Raw genomic sequence first — 13,281 nt, 5'->3', positions numbered from 1 at the left:
ACTAGAATTTGACATCATAATGACATCTCTTATCACAGGGTTCTGACTAGCCAAAGATAGGAAATGACTGAGTATCTAGTTAGAATGGACTGTAACAAAAGTAACTTTTGCTGCAGGCTGATCAGTATTACATGAAGCTTTAGACATACTCTCTCTTATTTCATCCTCCCAAAACCAGGAGGCCAGTGTTCAACCCATTTTATAGATAGGGGAATTGAGGTTCACAGTGCAAGAAAGTAGGAGAGCTAAGAATTAACCTGGATCAGTCTGACCCCTTCTACTACACTGTGCTATAAAGCATGGGGAAGGCAGGGAAGAAGTAGACAATCAGAAGCAGGCAACAAAGAAATGAAACCACTGACATATCATGGTCAAACAGACACAGAAACAGTGCTAAACACTTTACACAAGGAGAGCATACAGTATTACCTGGCTTCTACTCCGGGCCTCATTGGTGGCTTTCCTGGTGGTGGCCGAGGCAAGAACTGAGATGAAGCTGAGCTATTGACTTGATCTGTGTTGACCCATGACACTGGCCTTGGAATTTTGCTCTTTCTGGACTGGGAGATGATGGGTGACAAAAAGCTATCTTCAGCTGATCTGCTCAGGGGGGAGTCTATAGCCAATCTTGAAAAGGGAGTGAAAACTTCCTCTTCAGAAAATGGAGCAGGAACTGTGGCTAGTCTCTCCTCCAACAATTTATCAGAGGCACTTGTGAGGTCCCCAAGGAAAGACTTGAGTTGTCTTTTTTCCACCAGAAGCTTGACTAGGTCTGGCTGATAAGCTTTCTTTTGGAGGAGCTTTTCTTTTGCAGAGACTGAAGAGGATGATTCAAAAGCTGAGTCTATCTCCTGTGCTAAAACAGGGATTCGGCTATGTCTCGTTACGAAGGATGACCTAACCACATCTTTCCGGGATGGAGGACAATGTTCACTCTCTGCAACACAATGAAATAGTTCTCTATTTCTAGGGGCAATTTTTTCTTTCTTATCCTCTAGGTGCAAAAAAGTAGAGAGGTCTTGATGACCCAGCAAGTCTTCACTCTTGATGTCATCATCTTTAGATATCTTACTTTTTTGCACTGTTGCCACCTGGACAATCTGCCCTTCAACATGTGGGTCAATGACTTGTGGAGAAATTTCTGAAGTTCCAACTGCCAGAAGCTTCATTATCTCATGATTTTTGTCTTGATTTGGCACCACGCTAAAAGTCTGTGTCTTTGTCATATCAAGAGGTTCAGTAGTAGCTGACTGATCCCTTTCCACAGTTACCAAGTCTCCTGGGAGAGAGGAGATCTCCATATAATGCTGCCCTTTCCTTAACTTCTCATCTTCATTATCTGACCCTAGAAGAATGCTTTTCTCTTCAATTTCCCTAGGGAGACTCTCAAATTCTCTCACAGCCGATCTATTATGGTCAGGAAGGTCTTTTGGTACCAGGTCTTGGGCTTTGTCATACTCTCTAATATTGGGTAACATGTCATGACCAATATGATCTATCTGAAGACCCAAGTCTGTCCGGCTTCCTCCACTAGGAGGTTCTCCCTCTGTCACAACTAAGCCAGAGAAGTTCTCCCTCGGAGAATAAAGTTCCACAGTGGGCTCCATGGGCTGAAGGTCTTTCTTCTCTGGTTGCTGACCATAGTGAAAGCTTCCTGACGTTGACTGTGTAGATGCTACAGAAGGTCGAGGAATTGTAATCTGAAGAGAGGGAAGAAAAAAAAGTTAAAATGCAATAATGTGGAATATAAACGAAAATGTGGGATTTGTGCTTAAACACTTCAAATTCTAATTTATAAGGGAAACAGATGTCAGCCAGGTCTGCCTAATCATACTTAAAGTGAGCAATTCTAAATAAAAATGTATGACACTCAAGTTCCCCTACTCAGGGACAGTTCAGCACAGACTCACTCGAGGTTCGTCCTTGCCCAATTCTACTCCAATGACACCAAAAATTGATGGGTTTCCGGAGTTAGATGTCGTTTAGGTTTGCTTCTCCGTTTGTCAGGAATACAATTAGGTTTAATAACATGAGGTATTTGTCCTTAGGATCTGCCAGGTTAGTTCAATTCTGGGAGACTGACTTCTACAGACTGCGCTACCCAGGCTCCCTTGCCTTCTGATTTCTGGGTTTGCAGAAATCAATGGCCAGCACCCACAGAGAATAACAGTTTGAGGAGAAACAGGTCTGGGTATGAATTCTTTCTGTTTCCTCCCCATGGGGCTGCCAGTTTAGTGGTGGCTACATTCTACTACTCCTGGCCATAGCTGCTGTCGCATGGCCTCGCTCCCACAGACGTGACTCTGACCAGGTTCTACTAACAGCCCTTCTTCCTCCTCTTTCAGGACTCAGAACAGGAATGGCTCCCTCTATCCTATTGGCTTTCAACTCCACCCACACATCTGTAAAAAGTTCCTTTCATTAAATTCTAAGTCTCTTTGAGAGTCAGCTATGTCCTGCCAGCATATAGGATTATAGGGGGGGAAAATTGGCAAATTACTGTAACTTGAAAAATTCTAGGGATTTTCAGGATGGCGGAGGAGTAAGTGGAAGTCACACTGACCTCCTCCCAGGACCAACCTCGAATTAGAACTAAATTGTGGAGAAATCACCTGGAACAAACAACTGAACAATACCAAGAGAGGAGCCTTGTAACCTCGGAGACAGACGAATCGGCTTTAGTGCAATGTAACTGGTAAGGAGTGTGGTAGACACTCGAGAAAGCAGGCGGGGCGCCCACGGGTGGCAGCATCAGAAGATATTGAAACGGCCAATTGGATCACCTTGAGAAGAGCGGGGTGTAAACCAAAAGTGGGGATCTCTAGCCCACAACACCAGAGCCCAAAAAGTACACAGAAAACAGCCAGCTGCGAAAAGCGGCAGGATTGCTCTCTGCCAGAGACGGGTGGCTGGATACGCAAAGAACTGTTTAAAGAACCAATGCATAAATTTTTATGTGCAGCCACTTACCATGGTCTCCGGCAAAGGCGGGAGCAGGGTGGGCTAGAGACCCTGAGGAGAGACTGGGGAAGGAGGCTTTGGGGAGAGAACTGAGCGAGTAGCCGCAGGGATCCTGGTGCTGAGTGATCCCCCATGCGGCAGCAACCATCTTGCTCAGGCAGAGACCACTCCCCCTGAATGTCACCGGGGTCAAAGGACCCAATAGCCCTGCCCCCAGGCGGGATCCCACCCCGCCCTGTGCTGTCTAAGCTGCCTGCTGAGTGCAGAGTGGCAGCTACAGAGAGTAGATGCCTAGCTAAAGGGGGCACAGAGAGGTCTGGAGCCACTTGAGGAGAGACTGGGGATGGAGGCTTTGGGGAGAGAATGGAGAGAGTAGCCAGCGGGATCCCAGTGCGGACTCCTCCCCCATAGGGCAGCAGCGGAGGAGGGCCCAATAACCCCGCCCGCAGGAGGGACTACGCCCTGCCCTGAGCTGTCTAAGGTGACCAGCTGAGTGCAGAGTGACTAGATTAACAGCTGAAGGCGACAGCCACAGACAGTAGATTCCTGGAAGTCTCGAACAGACTGCCTAAGGTCAGACAGGGTCAACATCTGACATCATCATAGCCAGATCCAGAAAGTAAAAACAGCGGTCCCCAACCATCGAAGTTCATAACCACAGTCAGGAAATCAAGACAGATCAATATAAGAATCAGAAGCAAAAGAGAAGAGTCTCACAAATAATGGAAAGACAAAGAAATACGCCCCACTTGAAGGGAAAGGAGGAATCCCCAGAAAAAGAACTAAATGAAATAGAGGCAAGTAAACTATCAGATACTGAGTTCCAAACAACAGTTCTAAGGAAGCTCCATGAGCTCAGTGAGCTCAGAGAGAATTACAAAACACTACAGGGAAACTACGAGGGACTTACTGCAAACTGTATCAGCACGAAAAAGAACATAGAAACTATCAATAAAGGACAAGAGGAAATGAAGAATACAATTTCTGAATTGAAGAACACATTAAAAGGAATCAAAAGCAGGCTAGATGAAGCCGAGGATCGAATCAGTGAGCTGGAGGACAAGATAGAAAAAAGCTCCCAGAAAGAGCACAAAAATTAAAAAAGACTCAAAAAGAATGAAGAGGCATTGAGGGAAATGCAGGACAACCTGAAATGTAATAATACCCATATAATAGGGATACCAGAAGGAGAAGAGGATGAGGAAGGGATAGAGAACCTGTTTGAAAAAGTAATGATTGAAAACCTCCCTCATTTGAGGAAAGAAAAAGTCACACAAGACCAGGAAGCCCAGAAAGTCCCATTCAAGAGGAACCCAGTGAGGCCCACTCCAAGACACATCATTAAAATGGCAAATATCAACGACAAACTGAGAATCGTAAAGCAAGCAAGGGAGAAAGAGGTAGTAACATATAAGGGAACCCCAATACAGCTAGCAGCTGACTTCTCAACAGAAACAATGCAAGCCAGGAGGGAATGGCAAGAAATATTCCAAGTCATGAAAACCAAAGGTCTGCAACCAAGACTGCTCCACCCAGCAAGGTTCTCAATTAAAATGGAAGGCGAAATGAGGAGTTTCCCAGACAAAAGAAGGCTAAAAGAATACACCTCCAGCACACCAGCAAAATGTGCTAAAGGGACTGCTTTAAAATGAAGAAAAAGTTTCTATGAATGCCTCGTTCCTTTCAGAGTTGCCAATACTTGATATTACCAATATTTTTAATACTCATTAATATGATGGTGACAATGATGTGTTATTTAATTGTTCCTTTACTATTTGTTGACACTAAACCTGTTTTTGTATATTTATTGCCTATTTATATTATTTTTTAAAAAGTTTTAAATGACTTTTTGGTATTCTTTATCCATTTATTGTTTAAAGATTTGTAGAACTTTTTTCCCTAAAAACAAAGAAACCTATTAACCATGTTTTATATGTGTTGCAAATACTTTCCTATTCTGTTCCTTGTCCTTTAACTTTTTTAATATGTATATTACTATATAGTCTTAAATGTTTAATATAGTCATATCGTCAATATTTACTTGGCAGCTGCTGGGTTTGAATATTTTACTTCAGGTCATGAAAAATATTAGTTCTATTTTATTCTAAAACTCTCTAGATTCTACATATTGATTTTTAACTCACCTGAATATTTCTTGTATAATAGGGCTCTATATTTGTTTTATTTCAAGTAACAGTGGTCCATGCACCATATTTGCTGAAGAAGCCTTATTTTCCCCACTGATTTGAAATATCAACTTAATCATATATTATATTGTTAGACAGAGATATACGTTTGTCTCTAGAATGCTCATTATATTTCATTGATCTAATTGATTATTTCTGTGCTGGGGCCATGTTGGTTTAATTGCTGAGACTTTATAATGGTTTTAAATATTTTTAATATTTTATAATTAACTTTGACATTTAAAAAATAAATAAAATCAATCTGCATTTAAGAAAGAAAGAGAGGAAGAAAGGAAGAGAGAGATGGAACTCCTACCTTTTGCGACATGGATGGAACTGGAGAATATTGAAGTAAGTGAAATAAGCCAGTTGATGAAAGACAAATACCGTATGCTCTCACCTATAAGTGGACCCTATTCAACAAAATAAACTAATGAACGAAATAAACCTCAGGCATGGAAACAAGGAGCAGAGTGAATGTGACTAGAGGGGATGGGGAAAGAGGATAATGGTGGAAAGAAGGGGACGGGACTAGACGAAGAACATGTATGAATGACCCATGGACATGGTCAACAGTGTGGGAATTGACTGTGGGAGTGGGGGGTGGGGGTGGGATGGGTGGAGGGGGGTAAAGGGGGAAAAATTGAGACAACTGTAATAGAATAAACATGATTTATAAATTAAAATAATAAAAATTTTAAAAATGTAAAAAAGCTTAAAAAAGAAAAAAGAAAAAGAAAAACTCCAAATTTATATGCATTTTCTTGTCTCCCATAAATTCTAGCATTCAAGCAACATCAGCAATATTATATCTTCCTAATATATCTTCCATTTGTTAAAGGTGACATGTAAGGAGGCATAAAATGTCAGGCACAAAAACTGGTATAAAAAAAGCCTTTTTGACAAATCAGGTTTAAGTCGAATCACATAATGAAGCTCATTAAGTTGTAAGAAAACTATGATAATTGGTCTTGAATTCAAAACAAAATGAGATTTTGCTTAGATCCCATTTCTACTCCAATGACACCAAAAACTGTTGTGGTTCCAGAGTCATATATTCTTTAGGTTTGCTTATTGTTTGTCAGGAATACAATTAGGTTTAATAATGTGAAGAGTTTGTCCTAAGGATCTGTCAAATTAGTCCAAGACAGGCTGTTTCTTAAAATAAGCTCAGAACTATAATCATCTTGGAGGAAAGGTAAGTTCTATTGGTGCTATCACCCTTCAAGAAGTCACCTCATACGTGTATCTGTCTTTCATTATTCTAAAATATATTCAGGGTCCTGGCTAGTGTGGCTCAGTGGATTGAGTGCAGCTTGTGAACCAAAAGGTCACCAGTTCAATTCCCAGTCAGGGCACAGGCCTGGGTTGCAGGCCAGGTCCCCAGTTCGAGGCATGTGAGAGGCAACTGATGGATGTTTCTCTCACATATCGATGTTTCTCTCCCTCTCTTTCTCCCTCCCTTCCCCCTCTCTTCCCCTCTCTCTAAAAATAAATAAATAATTTTAAAAACATATTCAGGCAGAAGGCAATTTTCTAGTATGTTTTTAAAATTATACTGAAATCTAAAATTATAGTTACTTACTCTTCAAAATTTATGTTTTAACACCTGGGAGTAACTAGGTGTTAAAAGCAGATGTAAAATGATATTAAATGCCAATAAGAAGTGACAGTCCAGTCTATTATTTGAACACTTCATAAGTGGGCTTTCTTTACTTTCCAACTCAGTCCATTCAATCTTGGTCTTTTCTGACTATTCATAGATTGAATTATACTATCATATATAATTCCAGAGATGTAATATCATAGAAACAAAACTTTTCTACAAATATAATGACCAGATTTTCCAGATCAAAAATAGAAATCCAGGTCAAGCAGAGGATATTTGGCTACTCTCTAGTCAACATACATGCACTCAACTCTCCCCCAAAATCCATTTCAAGGAGTTAGGTGGTAATCAATCCAAAAAGTCTTTACTTTTTCACATTAGTAAAGTATACATCTATTAATACATGCCATGGATTAGTCCTTTTTCAGTGGAGGCTCTAAGTTACTCCAAGAGCTTTCATTCAGTTATTTTAGTCTATACAAAGGCTGCAAATATTCAGTGGAACACATCTCTCTGGGAGAGCCACATGAAAAACTACTATTTCAAGTAGGTTGTCACTGAAATGTCTCTCAAATCTTCACTGCAATTTTCATACTTCAAGCTCTCACCACATTTTCTTGGACTAATGATAAAGCCTCTTCACTGCCTGCTGCTGCCCCAGCCCATTCTCCCCTACAGGGCTCCCAAAGAGCAGGTTCCTCTCCACTCGCAATCTTAGCACAGCTACTTCAGGCCAAGATCCTTTATCAAACCTTACCTTTTGTGGCTTGCTTCAGTGTCTTTTCTTTGCCTTAACTTTCCCGATCACTTATGTAAATACTCTGAACTCGTGTTTTAAGCCTCTGTGCTTTTGCATATGCTGTGTTCTTTGCTTGACACCTTACATCTCCCTCCAGTGAACTTAATCATCCTTCAAAGTCCTATTATTTTTGAAGTGCCCCTTAACCTTCCTAGAAAGATTTTTTCTTTCCTCCTCACTTATGAAAGTAATGAATATTCACCATGTGTAAAAAATAAAAAAATAAAAAAAACCTAAAGATTAGAAAATAAAAACACCCAATATCGCAATCCTCAGTCCAAGGCAAATTTGTCTGTGTCCTCATTTGTGTACACAGCTGAACTACAATCCACTCCATGTTGTTTAGATGCAACCCTTCACTGACAACCTGACAGGTCTGTGCCAACTGTTCATCCCTCAGGTATAGTGTATCCCTGAGATATAGCATAGTTTGGAACTTAGCAGAAACTTAAAACTGAAGGAATAAAAAGAAGAAAATTGAGGCAATGCAATCAACTGCTAAACTGAATTTTATAGTACTGGTATTGGTACTCATGCAAATGTAGTCAGAGAGATCTTCTTAATGGATTCTAACAGAATACAAAAAAATTTATTTTTCTTTTTGCCCTGCTCCCTCTTTGTGTATTATTATACCCCCGCCTTTTTCCTTTTCAATGTCTAAGAAACAAGAAAATGAGGAAAGTCTTTCAGTATGTTGACAGTCCCCTGGTGTGAGGAACATAACACAGAGTCCTATCTATCTGCCATCTTACTCTTTACAAATGATCTCTCTGTCCTGAGGCTTGGTGCCATCAGTGTAAAAAGGAACAAAAATATTCCTCTTCTCTCTCTACAGAGTTGCAGTTAGGATCAAATATAGAAGTATTCTGTCAAATACAGGGTTGGACAAAAGTAAGTTTACAGTTGTTTGTATGGACAACAATACAATAAATTAATAATAATACCAGAATAAACTCTGTGTTTCACATAATCACAACTATAAACCTACTTATGCCCAACCCTTAATATATGTAAAATAATACGGTGGCCAGCCTCTAAGGCGGCCCCAATGACCTCTGCCCCCTGGAATTCATACCTTTCTATAGTCCCTTTCTTCACACTGTAGCAGGGCTGGTCCATGTGACCAACAGAATATGGGAAAAGTGATAGTATGCCTCATCTAAGATTAGGTTATAAAAGATACTGTGGCTTCTACCTTGATGGAGGAGTGTTATCTCTACCAAAATCCCCCTCCTCCATCTGTCTCCTTCTCTTCTCACTCACTGGGAAAGCCAGCTGCCACGTTAACTATGGAGAGGTCCATATGGTGAGGAACTGAAGCCTCTGGTCAAGTGAGAAACTAGTGTCTGACAACAGCATTGGGTTAAGCTTGGAAGTGGATCTTCCCATTCCAGTCAAACCTTATAATGAATTCAACCCTGGCTGACTGTTGGACAGTAAACTCATGAGAGGCCCTGAGCCAGAACCATTAGATTAAGTCACCTCTGCATTCCTAACCCTCAGAAACAGGGTTAAAATAATAACTGTGGCCTAAAGTTGATAAATTTTGGATAGTTTGTTATACAGCAATAGGTAACAAAGATGCTATTATTATTTCCCAGTCACGTTTATACTATTTTCAAAGGTAATAATAATAAAGTATTGGCTTTCTAAAGAACTATCTAGAATAAAGAGATCATGTGCTACAATCTGCTGTAATATTCTGTAAGGAAAACCCTTCCATTTCTATAGTACTGTTCAAGTACAACCTTCTCCCTACCAAGAGTGATTACCAAAGCCATATAAAACAGGTCACATTCTTCCTCTAGTTACTACCATTCTGGAACAGAGGTTAAATCTCTTTTGGAAACAGTTTAAGTTACTTTTTCTTCTCTGTACTTGTTCATTTATGTCAGCTTGATTTTGTCTCTCCATTTGTTAATGAAAACAGAATTTAATATAAGCCAATACTTGGTTTTATTTTACCATATTGATAAGCATCATTTTGGAAATGACTGATAGTGGACCAACCTCATCACTGTTTACCCTGGGGGAAAATCTAATTTGTAAAAATAGCCCCAAACCAACTTCTTTTCAATCTGGCAAATTTATCCATCTTTCAAAATATATTATCTAAAAAATTTATACATGCTATTTGATAATCAGTGATTTCACATATATGGATAAAAGAAGTCCTAAACAAGGATCACAAGTCAGTACTAAGAAATAGAGAACTCAAGAGTGCTGAAGTTCACACTGGCCAGTGTGGCTCACTTGGTTGGAGCATCATCCTGTAAACCAAATATAGTTTATCATATTATCCAGCCTCGACCATATAATCAGAGCTGCAAGAGATCTGGAGAAACTACTTGGCAGAACTCAATGTGCCTGTAATAAGTTAAGGAAGTGATAACATCTGCTTTGCAAAAATAAACTCTGAATTTAAGCCTCAACAAGAGAATCAAGATAAGTATATTTTTATCCCAAGCCCCCCAAATGAAGGAAATGGTAAATACCTTAGACATAAATAAAAAAGTGATGCAGCTAACATTTCTTTAGAGACCTTTAGTTAAAAAAATATTTTTATTTAAAAATATTTGAAAAAGGTCAAACTTATAATATTAAATATATAAATACAAATCTTTCAACAACGTGATAAAGAAAATGATGTAGACAATGTAAGAGAGCCATGAGAACAACTTTTGTGGTCCGGACAGCATCAGTGGGAGACAGCAAAAAATACTACAAGAGATGAAGCCAAGGCTTTAGAAAGCCTTTTAAAGTAAAGCACATATGAATGCTATTGGAAAAATACCTGAACATCAGTGAATATGTAGCATCGAGAGTTAAAGAAATAAATTGAGTCTGGGAAGGTCGATAAAGGGAATGAATGGAAAGGAAATGTGGGGTGGAAAAAAGGATACATGGAAGGGAGAGAGGTGACAGGGCCTCCCGCTAGCCCACAGAGCACCTTTGTACAATTTGGAAAAGAATGCTCTTCGAAGAGGAAATAGCCCTGCACAAAGATGCACAGTTTGGCTAGCAAAATATGGGCTAGATTTCAGCCCCAACTATTTCTTTGGCTAGGCTTTCAGTAAACAACCTGTATAACTATACAAAGAAGTCTTGGGAAAGGAGAAAAGACCAACTAGCTAATTTAAAAAAAGAGGTAGGCATTTATTTTCCTATTTTGTAGTGCAGGTAAATTTGTACAAAACTATTCACGAAATTAAATTTTGTTACCTCTTCTGTTCTATACCTGCATGAAGAATTGTGTTCTAATAAAAAAACATTTCAGCCTGGGGAACAATGTTATTTCTGGTGAGCTGAAAGAGAGGGTTGCTAGATGAAGATGAAATTTAGGAAAAGCTGGTATTTCCACCCATGTAAGGACACATGTACCTGCTGGTTTTGTGTACAGTTCCTTAACTGCCTCCATATCTGACTTTTCTGGAGTTCCTGCCACTCACACAGTCACAGGGACTGCACTGCTTTACTAAAAACAACAGGATCACAGGAGCCTCCAAAGGGATGCCCGAACTGAGAGTAAATAGTAGAGTTTCCTCAAAACGTTCCTTTGCAGAAGACGTGTATCACAACTGCCTTCAACTGCTTGTTAAAATGCAGATTCCTGGGCTTGTTCTATCCCAGACCTACTGAAGCAGAAGTTCTGGAATTTGGTCTGGGACACTGTATTTTAAACAATGGACAGCAAAGCTGTAAAACTATCACTTAAGAGGAATGTAAAATATGAGAAATGTCTAGGTGGAGGTTGCAAAAGAGAAAGGAAAAAAAAAGAATTAGACCTAGCAACAGTATAAAGTACAAACCATGAATGATTAAATATATACCTTTTTCACCATATTTCTAATGTAGGTGTTCAACATATCTAGAATTACAAGTTTGTCTTTTTATAAATCATATACAGATAGTTCTTGTGGTCTAATTATAAATGTTATTCTGAAATTAGGTTATAATGACATTTTGTGTATTGAGTTGGTATCCTGACAGGAAACCTCAGTTTTTTGAGAAACTTCATATTGGAAGACTGGCTAGTCCAGACATCACTCCATATACCCATTTGCCTACTCAGGCCTCTGCTGAAGGACCTTTGCTGGTTAACTGTTAGCCCTTTCTTAGTAACACCTCAAGTGGTTAACAGAGATAAATGACAGGAACAAATCTCTTACCGCTGTAAGGGGTCCTTCCGCTTGTGCCTCCATTAGACTTGTGGGTGTTGCTGCCATAAATTGACTAGCAGCTCCAGCCTGGAGTTCTAATCTATCTGTATATTGATCTAAAGCAGCAGTGGCAGGGCACTCCCCAGAAAGTGCTAAGATCACACCTGAGTTTTCCTCCTTTAAATGAACATTTTCTACCCAAGGGTTCAGTTGGAGCTTTTCATCTTGAGGTGGCTCTTCTAGGACTTGAAGTACTTCAGGCTCCTCATCAGAAGGGCTCCCCACTGTTTTATGGCCTAAAGCCTCATTTGTCCTAAAATCCCGAAGGTCCTGCTCCTTGTCCACAATCACCCATTCTTTGGAATCAACTTCCTGTTTGCAAGAACTCAAGTTAACAGCTATAAATCCATTGCTGCCACCGCCATCTGCCTGTTCAGGGGTGTTGGCAGAGGCAGGCTTAGAAGCATCTGGAAGATATTCTTCATCATAGTTCCAGATGTGGTCAGTACGCGCCCCAGCAGGAACACAAGGCTTATGAAGCAGAGCAGGAAGAACAGATTCCTTTCCCGCACTGGGATCTTTCTGCATTTTCTCCAGGCTTAAGAAAACAGAGAAAAGTCACTCAATTGTCCAAAGGTAATATTTACTGCATACCCTATTAGCTCTATACAGAACTAATATTCACACACAGATCAGAGAAGAAAAATATGGATAAAGCATTAGGAAAGTTTCACAGCTTGATAATCCTTTTCTCTACTCGTCATAATCTTGTTTTGGAAGTTGGAACCCATAGGAGGAAGATGTCCCTCCTGCTGCAGGGCAGGAGAGAAGCCTAATTGGGTTGACTTGTATGATCTATTTCATCTTTGATTTGTCAATTCAATCACACTGCCCTTTGCTCTCTGCTCTGAGGAACTGAGAATAACTTACTCAAGCGGCTTTTGCCTCATCAGAATCCCTATAAAAGGAAATAAATAAGCTAGTGTACATAAGGAGAATACTTTCCTCATTTGTTTTTCTCTAGAGATGTATGTAAATGTATAGTCATTCAATTGCACTCCTCCAAAGGCAGGTTCTGAAGCAGGGAAAGTGCTCTCTATGCTCAACCACACCCAGCCCACTAAGCACCTGAAACTCCATATATAGTGGTGGCGGTGGTAAGGGTGGTATTGGGAAAGCTTCAGGATATATATTGCTTTGTTGGATTAAGAGGCAGTTGACACTGTATACACAAATCTTTCTACTGCTCGAGGGGCAGGCAACACAGTGTGCCTGGTGGTATTTGGCTGCACTGGCTTCTGAGAACTGTAGGGAAGTAGTTTATGCAATACACTTTTCCCTTTCCTTAAGTTTGTAAATAGGTGCTTCAATTCCCTATTCATTCTAGGTTCTAGCTTGAGTTTATTTTCTTGGATTACTTCTATTCTTAACTCTGTTTTATTTTTTAGCTCTTCCCTTAGCATGGACTCTCTTTTTAAAAAGTTCCATTCTTTTGTTTGACTAATTCTTTACCAAACTAAGTTTTTATCCCTATTGTACCTTTATATTTATTCCCAATCTTTGCCA

At 39.9% G+C, this 13,281-nt stretch overlaps 1 protein-coding gene across 3 annotated transcripts in view; it reads right to left on the bottom strand.

Annotated features, from left to right (window-relative positions):
* TTBK2 (tau tubulin kinase 2) overlaps window positions 1–13,281 on the bottom strand; it is a 145,450-nt gene that overhangs the window by 8,868 nt on the left and 123,301 nt on the right. For all 3 annotated transcript variants that reach the window (XM_054565523.1, XM_054565524.1, XM_054565525.1), the window contains 2 exons: window positions 11,725–12,313; window positions 430–1,700 (listed from right to left, as the gene is read on the bottom strand). In XM_054565523.1, the coding sequence (XP_054421498.1) occupies window positions 430–1,700; window positions 11,725–12,313 (1,860 nt within the window). The remainder of the gene's footprint in view (window positions 1–429; window positions 1,701–11,724; window positions 12,314–13,281) is intronic.

This window comes from Pteronotus mesoamericanus, unplaced genomic scaffold, assembly GCF_021234165.1.
Source record: "Pteronotus mesoamericanus isolate MK-2021 breed Mesoamerican mustached bat unplaced genomic scaffold, CSHL_Meso_final contig_164, whole genome shotgun sequence".
In the NCBI taxonomy this organism is placed as follows: Eukaryota; Metazoa; Chordata; class Mammalia; order Chiroptera; family Mormoopidae; genus Pteronotus; species Pteronotus mesoamericanus.
This window is presented reverse-complemented; position numbering and strand designations above follow the sequence as displayed.